This window comes from Sphaeramia orbicularis, chromosome 4 (genome assembly GCF_902148855.1).
Source record: "Sphaeramia orbicularis chromosome 4, fSphaOr1.1, whole genome shotgun sequence".
NCBI lineage: Eukaryota > Metazoa > Chordata > Actinopteri > Kurtiformes > Apogonidae > Sphaeramia > Sphaeramia orbicularis.
In genome coordinates this window covers 31,524,483-31,541,048 of record NC_043960.1, presented here as the reverse complement: position 1 = coordinate 31,541,048, position 16,566 = coordinate 31,524,483, and the positions used below count along the sequence as shown (strand labels likewise).

Here is a 16,566-nt window from a genome sequence, read left to right as displayed (position 1 = left end):
CTTTGACACATGACATATGGCAAAGAGGCAGCGGCATGAGTTTGTTTTGTGTTCAGTATGAATTACAATACATGAATTGATTGAGTTAATATAATCTATTGATTAAATGATGAATAATTCAATGTGCATGTACAATCACGAGACATGTTCTCTGTTAAAAAGTTACCTCTAGTTATTACGGCTGTGCGTTTGTTACATTTCTCAAAAACCTGCCCCTCAAAATAAGCCAAGAGAGCAAAGTAGGTATATTTTCTGTCACAAGTAGCATTATAAGAGTATGTTTCCAGAAAATCTTTAGCTTTAAGTTTAATTTTGATTCTCTTCAGAGATGTTTTCACCCTCCCAAATCTGCTTCACCCCCCTGTGAAGCGGCGCTGCCCTCATTACGCTTTCTCCCACATGCAGCTGAGGTGTGGGTTGGGTGAATCAGCTTTACACAACAGCTCTTCCACTACACAGAGCTGGAGCCTATCTCCCTACCCCCTCACTCTGTGTCTGGACCACACAGACCACAACTATTTTAGAGCCTCAGATCCCACGTCAGTAATTGTCTCTGGCTGCCTTAAACATCGCTGCAGCATCTCAGAAACAAATCTACAGCTGATGACTCTTGCCGTATAGCACATCGTAGAACACGCCTTTCTATTCCCAGGACATGGTGCAACCTGCAGAGTACCACAGGGCTCTGGTCCAGGCCCCAGAATTTTTAGGCTGACTCTTGTCCAAAGAAATGTACTGGCTACTGAATAACTGGCTCAAGTGCCATATTATGCCACATATTAATTTCCTCATTAAAAATTAGAATTTTGATTTTTAACACAAATAGTGCATCTCATTATCATCTTCCAGTCCGCTAGAGATGTTAAAAACAAGCTTCCATCCTCTATTCCATCAATTTTTATGTAGATGTATTCAAGTATTTTATACATTTTATGGTAAAAACTTTTCAATATCTATGTAATCAATCTAGTTTTTGATCAGTCAGGTAACTTTGTCTTTCTCTCTGTATGATTCTGCAAAAGCTACTGCAGTGATATACAAAATATGTTAGCGTGAATGTAAGGTATGGGCTACAGACAAAAATGTAAAAGAGAACCAATGGTGGGTGCAAAAAATGTGAAAAACACACTAAAAAAATCTCACTAAAGCCAGGGTTTGGTTTTTCTGTTCTGGGTGTCTGTGGAAAAATGGTGGACCATAATGAGGAGGACAATGGATTATTCTAAGGTTATGAAAATACATCATTCTTAACTTTAGGTAATTACACCCAAATCTTGTGCTGAACCTTTAAATGCTGAGGATCCATTATCAGTATCTGCATCTAACGATCTTTAAGTTTTGTTGTTTTTTCTTTTTTTAGCAGTTTACGCTAAATCAACTGATAATAAACTATTTAGAAAATACCTGTAGGTGCTCCTGCTTTGTATTTGGACCCTCTAGAGGTAAAGGGTGGTGCTGTTTGTTGTCAGATACATAGACCACAAGAGACAGAAAGAGGTTTGTTCTCAGCACCAGTGAGTAAATGAGGCCCAGTGGGAGAATGAGACTTGTCATGTCATCCTCAGTTCGGAGAGTTCACACTCTCATACTCAGACATGGTTACTGTGTGCCAGTCAAACATCGTCTACGTCACCCTAACACTAAGATATCTGCTGGGAATACAAGAATAGCACTCAGAGATGCTGCCCCATGGAAGAAAGGGGCTTTTCATCTCTCCGTAAGACAGGTAAGTGTTCCCAGATGAATTCAGAAGTGTACTAGGCCTGTATGGGTTTTATAAACCATGCGTTTAATACATTTAGTCTCTGAAACCTCCCACACAACATTTTACAAGCTTTTCATGAGAGGATTTCACTCCTTCCATCATCATGTAACTTCCATTAACTCACAACACTGTGGTTAAAAGAAAATCTTTTTTTTTTTTTTTTAAATTTAATTATGACTTTTCTTATTCGACCAAATTAATCATGTACACTACCAGTCAAAAGTTTGGACACACCTGGTTTTTCTTTATTTTCATGACTACTTACATTGTAGATTCTGACTGAAGGCATCAAAACTATGAATGAACACATTTTCAGTTATATCGTTTAAAAAAGTGTGGCATAACTCAAAACATGTTTCATATTTTAGATTATTCAGAATAACCACCCTTTGCTTTTTTACTGCTTTGCACATTCTTGGCATTCTCTGGATGAGCTCCATGAGGTAGTCACCTGAAATGTTTTCCAACAGTCTTGAAGGAGTTCCCAGTGATGCTGAGCACTTGTTGGCCATCTGTGGTCCATCTCATGTCATTTAAATGAGAAGGTGTGTCCAAACTTTTGACCGGTAGTGTACATTGACTTCACACAGACCATGGTAGACCACTTGGGAGGACAGATAAATGAATTAAAAAATCTCTAAAATATACACGTATGACAGGTAAAAACAGTTTGATGTCACCTCACTCAGATGCATTAATTGTCTAAAACCTGCTCAACATTAGGGGCAGCAGTTAAAATGTTGGTTTTAGGTGTTGGATGATTAACGCATTTAGTTCACTGTTGTAGACTTTTCAGTTTAATTGAAAACTAGAAAAGCATGTGTAAAACCTCTCTTGGGTCCATAGTAGAGTGGACCACAGTGGACTTGACGGATCAAACTGAGCCTTGGTTTGGTTCTTTCCTATTGTGGCTTTCAGACCAGTAACAGTGCGTTACAGCAGACTGAGGTCAGACCTCCACCCTGCAAAGTCAATTTGATAAAACCCTTAAAAATGTCCAAACTTTTTAATGCATTTTCTGAGAGAGATGACGCTGACGCAATGTCACCTGAAGTTGAAGAGCAGTTTGTAAAATGTCTGATTTGGCTGTGTTCATTTGTTTTCCTCTAGTAAAATGGAAAAGGCTACTTGATGAGTTAAAAAAAAAAAAACAGCAATGTCAGACACACTCCTGTTTACACACCAATCAATGTCAAGTACAGGGATTTGTGTTGGTATCGATACTGAATGTTGTTAGTTGTATCAATAGTGGTCATGAAAGAGCACAAAAGATTAGAGAAAGAAAAAGAAAAAAAGATATGCATAGCAATCCTGTAATGGTCTTATTCTCACTGATTCTGATTTTGTTTACTTTGTTCTCTCGTCACACTATGAATACACAACAATGCAGCCAATTTCTTACGACAATCTCCTGCCCCTGATTTGAATATGAGTTCACCTGGGCAACATCCAGTCACTAGTCGGAACCTGGAAGAACAGTGTCTAATACAACTTACTAAGACATCTTCAACATAACATCCTGATAATGTCCACCTCTGTGTGAAAGGGGCTATAGGAAAGTGCAGACGTTGATTCATGGTTTTAATATGAGAAGAAACATCAAAAACCTTGACCTAAACATACCACAACTCATTTACTACATACTTAAAAAGCTCTTATCCCTTTATCAGGCAAGTGACTATTTTTGGTCATTTCCGCACACATTACAAGTATAACAGTTACAGTGAGGGCAATGAGGCAACAATCTCAGGTCTGATGTGGTCTCTAGGGTCTGTAAGGTCCACCTCTGCATGAACAGTGAGTGTACCTTTGTTAGGTACCACGAAGTAATGGTACTAATGTAAGGAATGATGTTCAAAGGGAGAATGTGGATGTCACTTATGTTGTAATGCTCTGAAAGTGATGTTCTAAAATACATGTTCCTTTCCTTGTACATTACATATGTTTTTCTTGTATTTTTTATATTTGCTTCTTGGATTTTTTTTTGTTATTTATATATTTTTTGCCAGATATGGGCAAGGAACCAAATATGATAACTTCACCGACCTTAATTTTCTACATGACAATACAATTTTTTGAAAAATGTCATCATAGTAATAATATCTTGTTAGGTCCTTCAATAACACACTAATGTTTAAATTTTAAATTTGAGAGTATTTCTATGACTGCCCTATAAAGGGTTAGGCTTCGATTAGTTTCATATGTACTCTGGTGAATGTGTCCCATAAAAACCCTTTAAGTTCCTTTTTTACTTTAAAGATGCACTCTGCTGCTGCTGCACAGTTTTCCTGCAGTGAAGCATTCCCACTGCTGTGTAACACTAAATGCAGTATTAGTTTTGTACAGTATAAAACTCAGCATAAAGCCGTGTATTGAGACCGACACTAATATTTCCAGCCACATTCTCCTTACCTTGTAAGAAGCTGGGGCCTAAGGTGATTTGGTGTGTTATGTGGCTGATGTGTCAGCGGAGCTCTTCAATATAAACCCAGGAGAACATCTGTAGTATGAGATTTTTAAGGGTAATACTGCCTCCAGGCAGAAGGTGGGTAATGTTAAAATGTCAAAACGGATGGGTGTTTTAGCACATGATGGATTCGTCTTCCAGCTGACTCATACTGGGGCAACTGAATAAACGTGAAACAACACTGCTGGGAGGAATATGCATCACTGCTCAAGGTGCTTTATGGCCATGGACAGGTGCCTCTCCGCAAAGTTAAGGGACTGTGGCAGTTTACATCTGAAGAGCTAATTCTTGCATTTCGTTTGTAGCGTTAGTAGTGTAACAGTTGTGTAATGTGGCCATCTGGTTTACTAGGAGGATTAAAAATAACATCACAAATGAAAAATGGCACAGAGCAATCTTAATTTTCAAGCTAAAAATAAAGGTGTGGAGCAAGTAAAGTCAGAAGTATATTAATAATCTCATCTCCTAGACAACAGGCTCTGCAGCTCGCCCACACAGGCTATAATGGGCCGATACCTTATGTGACTTGTGTAGCTGTTTGAAAGCACACTGCCAACACCTTTATGCTCTCCACCTCTCAGAGGAAGAGAAAGCTTCTGTCTGAACATGAACTATGACTGAGAAGCACAGATGTCGTGTAAATAAGGACTCCTCAATCAACCTGTTACTGTAAAACATGCACAGTGTCTTTATAGATCCCATTAACTACTACTGTTTTTAAAAAACGCTAAACTTGCTTAAAATAGGTGCCTGATACAGTGGATGAGTTTGTCATGTTCAACATCATGGGAGGGTGCAGTATATACTGTATATCTGGCCTTGCTTCCACATTATTCCTGCACATCCTGAGCTTCTCTAAAACTACAGGTCTTGTTGGGTGCTCCTGGTCTGGGGTTAGTACCTGACCAAAAACAGCCTAATGAAACGCTACTTTTTCAACCCTATCTATAATGTTTGGGAACATAAAACTGTTAACACTGTTGTATAGATTCCCCTTTTGGTGCTAAAATAGTTCTGACCTGAGGCACAGACTACACAAAACCTCTGGGGGTGTACTGTAGTATCCAGCAGCAGATCCTGGTCCAAGTCCTGCAAATGTATAAGTGATGTCAGACGTCCACTGATTGGATTTATTAGTCTAGCACAGGGGTGTCAAACTCAGATCCTCGAGGGCCGGTATCCTGCATGTTTTATATGTATCCCTCTTCCTACACACTTGATTCAAATGATAAGCCTATCATCAAGCTCTGCAGAAGCCTGATAATGACCGTCAGGTGTGCTGGAAGAGGCAAACATCTAAAACATGCAGGATACCTCAAGGATCTGAGTTTGACACCCCTGGTCTAGCACATCCCACAGATGCACGACTAGGTTGAAATTGGGTTGTTATTCTTCACTGGAACACTTCTGATAAGGTACTAACCACTGCATTCTGGGAAAAGCCAAGAAGACCTGCAGATCTGGAAATGTTCTGACCCGGTCATTTGACCAAAACACTTTCAACAGGTGGTGCTAGGCACAACAAACCCCACCCCTCGCGCTTATTGTAGCTTATTTTGGCATTGATCCAGCTGATGTCATCATGTCTATGCATGTGCTGATGTCAGCATATTAGTTGTCTCTATATATGTGCCAAGTTTGACGTAAACAAAATTGATGCTTTTATAGACATTTGAAATTTCACCCATTATAAGTAAATGTGAGGGAAAAAGATTAAAAAATTCGAACTTTGACCTTGTTTTCCCAAAAGTTTGCCACATCTATAGTGGGTTACTGGCAATCTATAAACCCAATTTGGTCTGAATTCAACCAATAGTTTTGCTGCTAGCCTGTTAACAAACAAACAAACTAACGAACTAACTAACTAACCGAATCAAAAACAATACCCCTTGCCTCCCCTTTGGGGGGGTGGGCTAGTAACTAAACGGTTATATACTGGCTAATATATCCTACCCACTAAAGTATTTTTTTTATATATGTATTATCCCCTTCCTTTGGGTCCGACTACACTTTTTTACCAAAGTAATCAGGATTTAAGACTTATCTTGTAAGTACAGACATACATCTACAGAGAGTTTATCATCTGCTTTAAATGAAGAGATTAGATTAGATTAGACTAGATTAGATTAGATTAGATTAAATTTTATTGATCCCACAATGGGGAAATTCAATTGTTAAGGCAGCAACAGAATAAAGTGCAAGAAAAAAGTTGATATGATTAAAGATAGTGCAAACAAACAAACAAACAATATAAAAAAACAAGTGGTGCCAGGCACAACAAACCCCACCCATTGCACGTATTGTATCTTATTTTGGCATCGATCCAGCTGATGTCATCATGTGTGGTGTTGTGTGGTGATGTCAGCATATCAACTGCCTCTATATACGTGCCAAGTTTGAAGTAAACTGAAACAAAATTGATATTTTTATAGATATGTGAAATTCTGCCCATTATAAGTAAATGGGGAAACAAAAGATTGTAAAAATTCCTAAAAAATTTGAACTTTAACCTACTTTTCCCAAAATGTACTGAGATCTATTCTAGGTCACTGGCAATCTATAAACCAAATCTGGTTTGAATTCAACCAATAGTTTTGCTGCTAGAGTGTTAGCAAACAAACAAACAAACAAACTGAACCAAAAACAATACCCCTTGCCTCCCCTTTGGGGGGGCAGGCTAATAACTAGACGGTCATATGCTGGCTAATATATCCTACCCACTGAAAGATAGCACTGTACATAGATAATCAACATTATTACCAGTTTATCTGTCAGTGATCATAATGTTATGGCTGTAACATGCTAATTAAAATACATCTGCCATTTTAATTTATATCATATGAGTAGAAATGGGAATGTGCTACATAAGAGATTTTTTTTTATCCCTTTAACTTTATTTGTATTCACATTCTTTAACAAGTGGAAGCTGTTTATAAAGTGCAAGTCTAACGGTTTAACAGGGAGTAGACCTCATACTGGATTGGTTTCACATTGCAGAACTATTAAATCTGTTTATTTAAGCCTGTTTCTATTTCCTTCAGGAGTGAATGTTAACAAAGTCATTTACACTCATGTTGAGGGAAATGTGTGTGTAACGGTGATGTATGTGCCGGGTCAAAAGCTCATATTTGTTTGTAAAAGTCAGAGGGGTCAACTTGATCTGGTGCCAGGATTTGCCCCTCTCATTCCTCTTTTCTTTCCACCCTGCCTGTATCAGGGAATGAGAAACTGCAGCATAAAACCACAATCATAAGACTTCCTCTTCAGTCATCTAAACAACGATTTATTTTTAATATTGTACTTTTGCTGCCTTTTTATAGCAGTTTCTCATAAAATACCTTTACCATGATCAGTGATTGTTAAATCAGATGTTAAAGGCATTGTTAGGTGTGTTGATGAAGACACACTGTCCACAGAAAATGCCTGAAATATTGTCACATTTCGAAGTAAGAGAGTACAGTGTTGTGGCTACAGGCCAAGAAACATTGATCATTAATCGACAGTCACAGCAAGGTGTGAAAAGTGCGATTGGACAGCGAATAAATCACACAGACAACTTTTCTGCCTCTCTGCACTACATGTGATAAAAACAGAGGCACACTACTAACAGGAAAGCTTGCTGAAGCATATGAGAAGAGAGAGACCTGCACTGCATTGCAGACCTAATCTGTTTCACACTCCTCCTTCTCTTACAGCACAAGCACCAACAACTTTACTAAATGTACACACTGATCCTTCAACAGATTAAACACACACATTAAAAGGCAACCACCTAAAGATGCTGACGTTTAACCCAAAAGGAGGAAAAATAGTTTGGATAAAAGAGGCCAAAACATGACAAATAAGTCATTTTTCATCGACACAGGATATATTGTGCTATTTAACTTTTTGTAATGTATTTCGACCCTAGATATGAACTGGTACGCCTCAGTTTTAGCTCAGGAGACAGATGTCATTTCACACCAACTGTACAATAGATGACTGACAGTTCTCATCTTCACTCGCACGTCAATATGAATACTTCCGTGATCTGACTGGACACTGGAAACACCACTCATCGAGCTGTCATCACTGTTTGTTTCAGATGTATAAAACCGTCAAAGCATTCCAGCTGTTCTCATATGTCAAATTTCCAGCAAAAATTATTCACTACAGTGCAGTTATAAATCATTTCGAGGTCATAAAATAAGAACTGCAGCAGCAGATGCATTGATTTTAAGGATATCAAAGGGTTGTAAGTCAAGGTGAAATATTCTTCTTAACGCCTGATTCCCTAAAGATGTTTTCCAGACTCGAATCCAAGTGCGAAACTGATAAAGTTTGGCTTCGTGAGGTTACACTTTTAATACTTCATTTTATTAAACTGTTCTGAGAACAACCCAAAGGGCATTAGAAACAAGTTTATGATTGTTCGAGACATGAAAAGGGGCAATACAGAGACCTGAGACTTTTAATGTGTCAGTCTTAGGAACAAAAAATCCTATAGTGATTGATCATGAAAGAAAAAAATACAAAAGGGTGCATATTAATTGAACTTTTTCTATGTATTTTTGCTTCAAGAAGTGCAACACTAACACTGCTGCCCTCTGTTCAACATATTTTAATATATATCTGCTTGTAAAATGTCGGCCCTGAACACAAATTTAAAAACATCATAAATTTTTCTTTTTTTTTTTTTTTTTTTTTTACATAACAAGGTCTTGGTTAACCACATTTTCCTCACCCTTCTCTCCTTCCAACCTCACAGGTGCTAACAAATGGACACCCATTAATCTGAGGCTAGTGGAGGTTCTGTAGTCATCTGTCCAAATGGTGTGAATATGTAGACCATGGATCCAAGGCTCCTACTATCTTATTCAGGAAGTCTTATCCAATGGATTTATCAGACATGTACATGTCATAAGAATGCTGGAAAGGTAATTATTGGTCTATTGAGCGATTACACGAGTAATTATTGTTCATATTTCATTAGCCTAGAACAGGTGTCTCAAACATATGGCAAAACTGAAGCACAAAAATTGCACAAAAGATATTAATAAGCTAGGGAGTCTACATTTTTTTAAATTAATTTTTACTATTCTGCTTCTCTTACCTCTATCTCCACTATTACCATTTTAAACACAGTTTGTTTGTTTTTTTTGCAGTTGTTTTTGTTGCTGTAATTATTTTTGGCTGCTGTAACATGGTCATTTAAAGGTTTATCTTGTCTTGTTGAACTGTGCCTACCTGTTTCAATCCCCTTTAGTTATTTGTCCTGCACATTGAAACATACATCATCTCAATGCAACATCTGCAAATATCTGTAACCTTGTGATATGTGCACATATCCTCAGAAGTGTCAAAAGTATTCCCATTCATTTCTCAGGTAGAAGTATAGATACTAGGGTTTAAACAGACTTCTGTAGAAGTTGAAGTATCAACTCAAGCTTTTTACTCAAGTAAAAGTGTAAAAGTACTGGTTTCAAAACTATAACTATAAAAGTAAATGTAAGGGGAAAAAACGCCATTAGGACAAAAGCTTAGGCTGTGCCACAGGGACCTATAGTGCGCTTCCCACCTCCTCAAAAAACATTTTTCTAAAGGCCATAATGACTATAACGTTAGATTAAATTTTTAAATTAAAAAGTTAATGTTGAAAAATGTGGGCTGCACTAGTCTACCTGTTTCAGCTGCATATATGCCCATTGAAAATGAACACATTTTAGTCCAATGCAAATGTATTAGAGAACCATATATGTGTCCTACTGAGCATTAACATGTGTTTCGTGGAGCAGAAAGTATAATGACTAGTTGAATATAAGTATTGTAAAGGGGATAAAGTCAGGTGCGATGGATTGCGTACAAACCAATAGGGTGTAGGAATGGTATATGTTTATACTCCTCATCCAACCACAGTCAAATTCACTTTATCCAGATGGCGCCATTTATCTGGATAGTTTTTTCAAATTTGAATGACGACAAGCCGGAATGAAATAGGAGTAAGGAGTAGAAAGTACAAATAATTGTGTGAAAATGTAAGAAGTAGAAGTAAAAAGTCAGCTGAAAAATAATTACCCCATTAAAGTATAGATAACCAAAATTTATACTTAAGTAAGGTAACGAAGTACAAATACTTGACACCTCTGCATATCCTTTACATGTTTATATGATATAAACAATATTTGCACATTCTTAATTTTTCACCACTGTGACGATATTTTTTTTTGCACAAATAATATAATTCTATACTGTTGACTACACTCTACCCCTGTGTATACAGTACTCACTTTATTACCCCCATCAGGAGGTGCTGTGATCGCTTTGCTTTGTGTGCGTGTGTGCATGTTTGTTTGTTTGTTTGTTAGCAAGATAACTCAAAAAGTTATGGCGACGGATTTTCATGAAATATTCAGGAATGTTGATACTGGCACAAGGAAGAAATGATTAAATTTTGGTGGTGATCGGGGGGGGGGGGGGGGGGGGGGGGGGGGGGTATGCTTAGGGTTAAGTTTATTCCTTTATTTATTGTAGTTTACTTGTTATATAGTTGTGTGAAGGGAACTCACAGTAGAAGAACTTCATTATTCAGTTTAACCACTGTGTTTCTGCTGTATATATGACAATAAACATCTTGAATCTTTTCTTATTTTATTGTGTCTTACCTTACAAAACACACAACTATTATGCACGGACAGTGTAAGAATCTAGATAAATTCATAGTTCTTAAACACAGATGCGCCTGACTCCAAGAAGAAACATGGCAGCTGTTGTAACTACAGTATTTTTAGCGTCAGTTCTGGACAGCAGGAGAAAGCAGCAGCATTCATCTTTATACACACTCTACAGTCATGAAAAAGCACTGAACTTAATTTTCATTACTTTTCATAAAATATCTAATAACGCCGAGTAACAAAATACAATATTCTCATATGAATTATTGGCCAAGTGTTAAAAACCTACTGTGTTTCACTCTTGGTTACTCTTCCCCTTAGTGTTATTACTGCAGTCTGTGGGAAGGTAACACTATAAACATAGAGTTCATCGACAGCAGGGAGATGCACTGATGGGCTGAATGTGAGAAGAAGCTACAAATGTCAAAGCGCTCTGAAGTGAGAACTGGAAAAGAGAAAGGAAGCAAATAATGCTCAGGAGGGCAGATAAACTATTAAAGTGTGTGGGTGTGTTGGATACTCTGATGAAAGTGCCAGACATGAGAAAAAGAAGTGCTGATGTGAGGTGACTTTTCTTCCTATAGTCCGATATGTTTGAGCAGCCTGGCCGGAGACCATCGATTGTGTTTAACATTCATGGATATCAAGCCTAATAGACAAGCTTCCTGTTTATCATTTCGATCATTAACTGGGAGACTATGTTTTCTAGATATGTCCGACTGCTTGTATCAGAGGAGTAGATGTATCTGGTCTGTTCCAGGGAGCAGACGGTCTGATATGATCACCACTGAGGAGGCAGAGTGCTTTCATACGGCTGCAAACAGACACTTTGTACAAGTTAAAGCATGTATCAAAAGGACTGCAGAATGGTGAAACTAATAATATCATATTAAAGCTAAAAAGATTATTTTGCAAAAACACTACATATGGAGAAACAACACTAATGTCAATTCTACAAGTGAATAAATGAATACACTTATACGCTCTTTCACATGCCAAAAACACTGTCTGCTCTACCCACCTAACTCCTTTTTATAAAATATGAATCTCAATTGCCACTCGCAGTAAGTGTGATGTTGCTCTGTGCGTCTCGCTGAGCCACTGTGGGCTCCCGTGCATTAAAATGCACCACGGGTACATTTCATCACACATACTTGTCAGGACAGCATGTCAGAGGCGATCTCCTCTTTGGTAGCATGTGATCAGGCGTCAGGCTCTGTCAGCATTTTGGGCCAATGATAGATGGCATACAGGCATGAACACAGAGAGCCCACTCCTCTGTGTCACAACCAGTCTGGGTTGGGTTTTGTTGTAATATTTAAAGTAATATGACACGGCGGGTAAAAGTTACTGACCCTGTGTTCTGACAGACAGGAAGCATTCAGGCATCTCTTACAGTCAGTGAACCAAGTAAAACCACATATCTACTCTAGACGGTACAGGGGAGCTGTTTATATGTAACACTAAAGCATTTATTCTTGCTTTTTTTTTTTTTTTTTTTTTTTTTTTACCTCCTGAGACCCAGTAAAGTAAAAGTTGTTTTTTTTTTTTTTAAACATTAAATAAGTGTCTTAATTGGAAACAGCATAATGACAGTTTTTTCAGAAACACTTTTAATTATTTTTTTTTTAATGGAATGCGCCTTTGCAGTGGCCTGTGCTTAGGACAAAAATGTCTTGCTGGGTCTCAAGAGATTCTAACATTAAAATGGGATTGTAAAAATATCTTATTGATTTTAACCCTTTCATTCATAGTGGTCACTACAGTGGACAGCTATTCTACAATGTAATTTAACCTGAAATTCTGTAACAGTACCTGAATAATATCTGCATGAGTGAATATGAAGGCTAGGAAATAAAATGTTAATAATATTTGACCCATAAAGACCCAGCATTTTTTATTGTTTTTTTTTTTTTTTTTTTATGGCAGTTCCGAAATGATTTTTTTCTCTCTACTTAATCTTTCTTAAGTATTTATCACCATTTATTATTATATTATCCTCTGTATTTAGCGTTTTTTCAGTGTAAAGTAGGTATTTCATTATATTTAATCTGTTGATCATGTTGATGTTTATTAAAACTCAGAGTAAATTCAAAGGTTATTGAATCAGAAACAGTAAAAAAACAGGAAAAAAGTGACTTTTTCTGCATATTTATCATTAATTAAGTGTCTCCATCCACTATCATTGATCCAACTCCATGGGTTTTACTGGTGAATCAATGTTGTAGAAGATGACGGTGTTTCCACGGTAACTACGGAGCCTCCGAACGTCCAAATGGGTCATATCTGATGACCATGAAAAGATGAAAAACTGTATTTGACACTAATCATTTACATTTTCATGGAGTTAAAAAAAAAAATATCCAGCTGAGTGGACATTTTTTAACTCCATGAAAAGGTAGGTTCATAAAAAAAAAAAAAAATTGCATTGTTTTTTTCATGCCTAAAGAGGAATAAAATCACTCAAGAAAAAAAAAAAGGTCTAAGGACTAAGGTTCTCATAATTCATGCATGAAAGGGTTAATGAATTAAAATGCACCTACCATGTTGACTTCTGACACCATGTCTATACTTGCAACATCTATACTCATGCCAACAGCAACCGGTGGACCTAAAAAAAAAAACAAAACAAAACACATAATAAAGTTAAGCATGAATTCAGCAGGAGTAGAGAAACATTTCGGGGACTTATTAGGGTGAAACACATCCAAAGAGGAACCACTTTCCTACCTCCAAAGTCTGGCCGAAGTCGGATGTCGTATCCTTTCAACAGTTTGTCCACAGTCTCTTTGACAAATGACATGTTCCCCGGTTCGTTGACGCTGAAAGAGATGAAATAAAAACGCACGGTAACTATTTTACAAAGGTGGCATTTGGGTCCGGGTTTTCAGTCCCAGACTCTCACCTCTGCGCACAACACATCACCGCCACAACCAGCGGCAGTGAAAGGATGTCCAACAGCCCTGTGTTCATCCCTTTGGTGGGCTCTGGATGGATGCAGACCACTGCGCAACAAATGACCCAATGAAGACGCACGGCCGTCCGCTACAGCAGGTGAGACTCCGTGCACATAGTGCGTTCCCGTGGCGCAGCAGCAGCAGCAGCAGCAGCAGCCTGTGCTCACATGCTTCATGAGGCAGGGCTGCGTTTTACTTGGATGTCAGATGCGCTGCTCGTCGCCGCCCGTGGAAACCCCACGCCGGCCGCTCCGCATCTCCATCCTTCTCACACACTCTGCACTTTGTCTTATCATATCCATGTACAAGCCAGTGTGTCTGTGTGAGGAAAACTGAGCCACAGGTCTGGGGATGTCAGGTGGGAGCGCATGCGTAAAGTGGGCTACATCCAGGCGTCCAGGTTCCAAGTAAAAATACCCCAGGGAGTCTGTTCCAGAAAACTCTGAGTTTAGGAAAGAAATACTTATTCGTGTGTCCTCTGCATCTCAGTGGAAGTGTCAGTCTGTAAATCCTGTCATGAGGAAGGGGCCCAGTCTGGTCCAGATACAGGGGCGTGAAATGGGGTGGGTCAGGGTAACACCAAACACCCCAGTAAGACCATTAGCCCCTTTTCCACTAATAATTTAACCCTTTCATGCATGAATTATGAGAACCTCAATCAAAATTTTTTTCCTGAGTGTTTTTATTCCTCTTTAGACATGAAAAAAAGAATGCAATTGAAATTTTTTTTATGAACCAATTTTTCATGCAGTTCCGAAAATGTCCATTCAGCTGGACACCAGGCGTTTAATTTTGGAAGCAAAGAAACATATATTTACTGACATATTGTGTGAAAACTATGAAATAAAACCATTTTTACTGCTGCTAATCTGTTGTTTTCTCACATTTTAACATACTCTAATACAGTGTTTCTCAAAGTGTGGGGCGGGCCCCCCAAGGGGGTCGCGAAGGCGTGCCGGGGAGGGCATGGGATCTCTCCTAAGTGGTTGTTTTTTTTTTCTCCTTCAGGTTAGAGCATGTAGCAGGTGGAACTAATGTTTTAGTGTTGGAGCACCCTGGACTTATTTTAGGGATGTACAACAAACAAATCTACTGCCATGGTGATCTGTCACTAGACTAGACAAAAAGTTTAGGTTTGGAGAATGGACAAGGATTGGACTGGAAAAGAAAAATGTGGAATGTTTCTGGTTTTGCACAGTTTGTACAGTTTGCACTTTAATGTTCTGAGATGTGCAATGGAAACGGGCTCATTGCAGCCACTGATATTGTTAAAATGTTCATCTTTATTACCAAAATTTGTTTGTTGTTCTAAAAAAAGTAACTTTATTATCATAGTTGTAAGATAATTGCCATTTCCAATTTTTATTTGGAAAAATATTGTCTCGGAGCAGTCTGGTTGCGTTTATTTGTATTGTTCAAGCAGAAATCTAAGTTATTTTTAATTTGAACAACAAATTATTCAAGGAAAAGCAAAAAGTATTGTTACAATATTGACGTTTCTTTCAATGTTGCTGGGATTGGGGGGGGCCTGGAGATTTTTCATCCTCCAAAGGGGGGCCCAACAGAGAACCGCTGCTCTAATACTAGTCATTAATCACTTCATGGAGATATTATGCAAAATAATAATAATTAAAAAAAACTTTTAATTGCAGTTTAATAACAATAACAACCAAATAATTTACACTCAAACATGTTACTGCAGATCAGGTTTATCTAGAACAGCAATTTTACAGTAATGGTCTGAATTACAGTGTTTAGGATGATGCATAAGTGTCCGCTGTTTTGGCTGATATGGAACTAAAACAGCAAAATACATGAATATATAAGAGAACAGCTGTAGAATAACTGTCCACTGTAGTGACCACTATGCATGAAAGGGTTAAACACCAGCAATGTATTTATCTGGGTAAAGAATTCCTGTTAATCTGTGTGGTTTAGTGAGGCTGCATTTAGTGAACATATGTCACAGTGGGGGGCATACTCATACAGAACAACAAGGTATTGTCACTTACTGTATATTGAAAACAACAACCAAAAGACAAAAAAAAAAAAAACACCCTTTAAACCTGTCATTGGTTAAAATGCCTATTTTGTCGTCCAACATAATCACTCTACAAGCACTGCATTCTGTCTTCAAGGAACTAACAGAAGAGTAACTCAACAAATGGAATGGAAATCATTCTCAAACTGACTATTACATTTCCATGTACTTTTATTGTCAGGAATTTATTTACCTGATTAAAAGAATTCCTGGTAATCTGTGTGGTTTGTGTTTCCTGGAAATGTATTCAAATCAGGTTTGGCTGTTTAAAGTCACTGTCAAAGTCCTACTGAATTTCTTTTTAGTGTATTCGGTAAATATGTTCAATGGGGTCCGGGCTTATTATCCAAAGTGTATTTGGATGGATAGACAGATTATTGCAATGCACTAGTGAGACAAATACAGTCTTTTGAGTGTATTCGGCAAATGTACATCGTCATCTTTCCGCATGTCATAAGATAACATAAGATTTTATAGATCCTCCATGGGGAAATTTAACAGTTTACAGCAGCAATATGCAACACACCAGTGCAAAATAAAGGCAGGTAGAAAGACATGTTCTTAAAAGTATACATCATCTGTTTTCCGAATGATCAAAACACAAACGAAGTGAAGGTTGAAGAAATGGAATAAACATGTTTGCAGAAGCTCACTCTACAGGAACTTTTTTCATAGAACGTTAATGA

The 16,566-nt window shown here is 37.8% G+C and overlaps 2 protein-coding genes across 4 annotated transcripts in view; one reads left to right on the top strand and one right to left on the bottom strand.

Annotated features, from left to right (window-relative positions):
* The window catches only part of gabrb3 (gamma-aminobutyric acid type A receptor subunit beta3), an 81,794-nt gene that overhangs the window by 28,770 nt on the left and 36,458 nt on the right, over window positions 1–16,566 (bottom strand). For all 3 annotated transcript variants that reach the window (XM_030132219.1, XM_030132218.1, XM_030132221.1), the window contains exons 3-4: window positions 13,613–13,704; window positions 13,426–13,493 (exon numbers count right to left, since the gene is read on the bottom strand). In XM_030132219.1, the coding sequence (XP_029988079.1) occupies window positions 13,426–13,493; window positions 13,613–13,704 (160 nt within the window). The remainder of the gene's footprint in view (window positions 1–13,425; window positions 13,494–13,612; window positions 13,705–16,566) is intronic.
* gabra5 (gamma-aminobutyric acid type A receptor subunit alpha5) overlaps window positions 13,774–16,566 on the top strand; it is a 53,767-nt gene continuing 50,974 nt past the window's right edge. The window contains exon 1 of the mRNA XM_030132222.1: window positions 13,774–13,936. The gene's annotated coding sequence lies outside the window, so the exon portion shown is untranslated. The remainder of the gene's footprint in view (window positions 13,937–16,566) is intronic.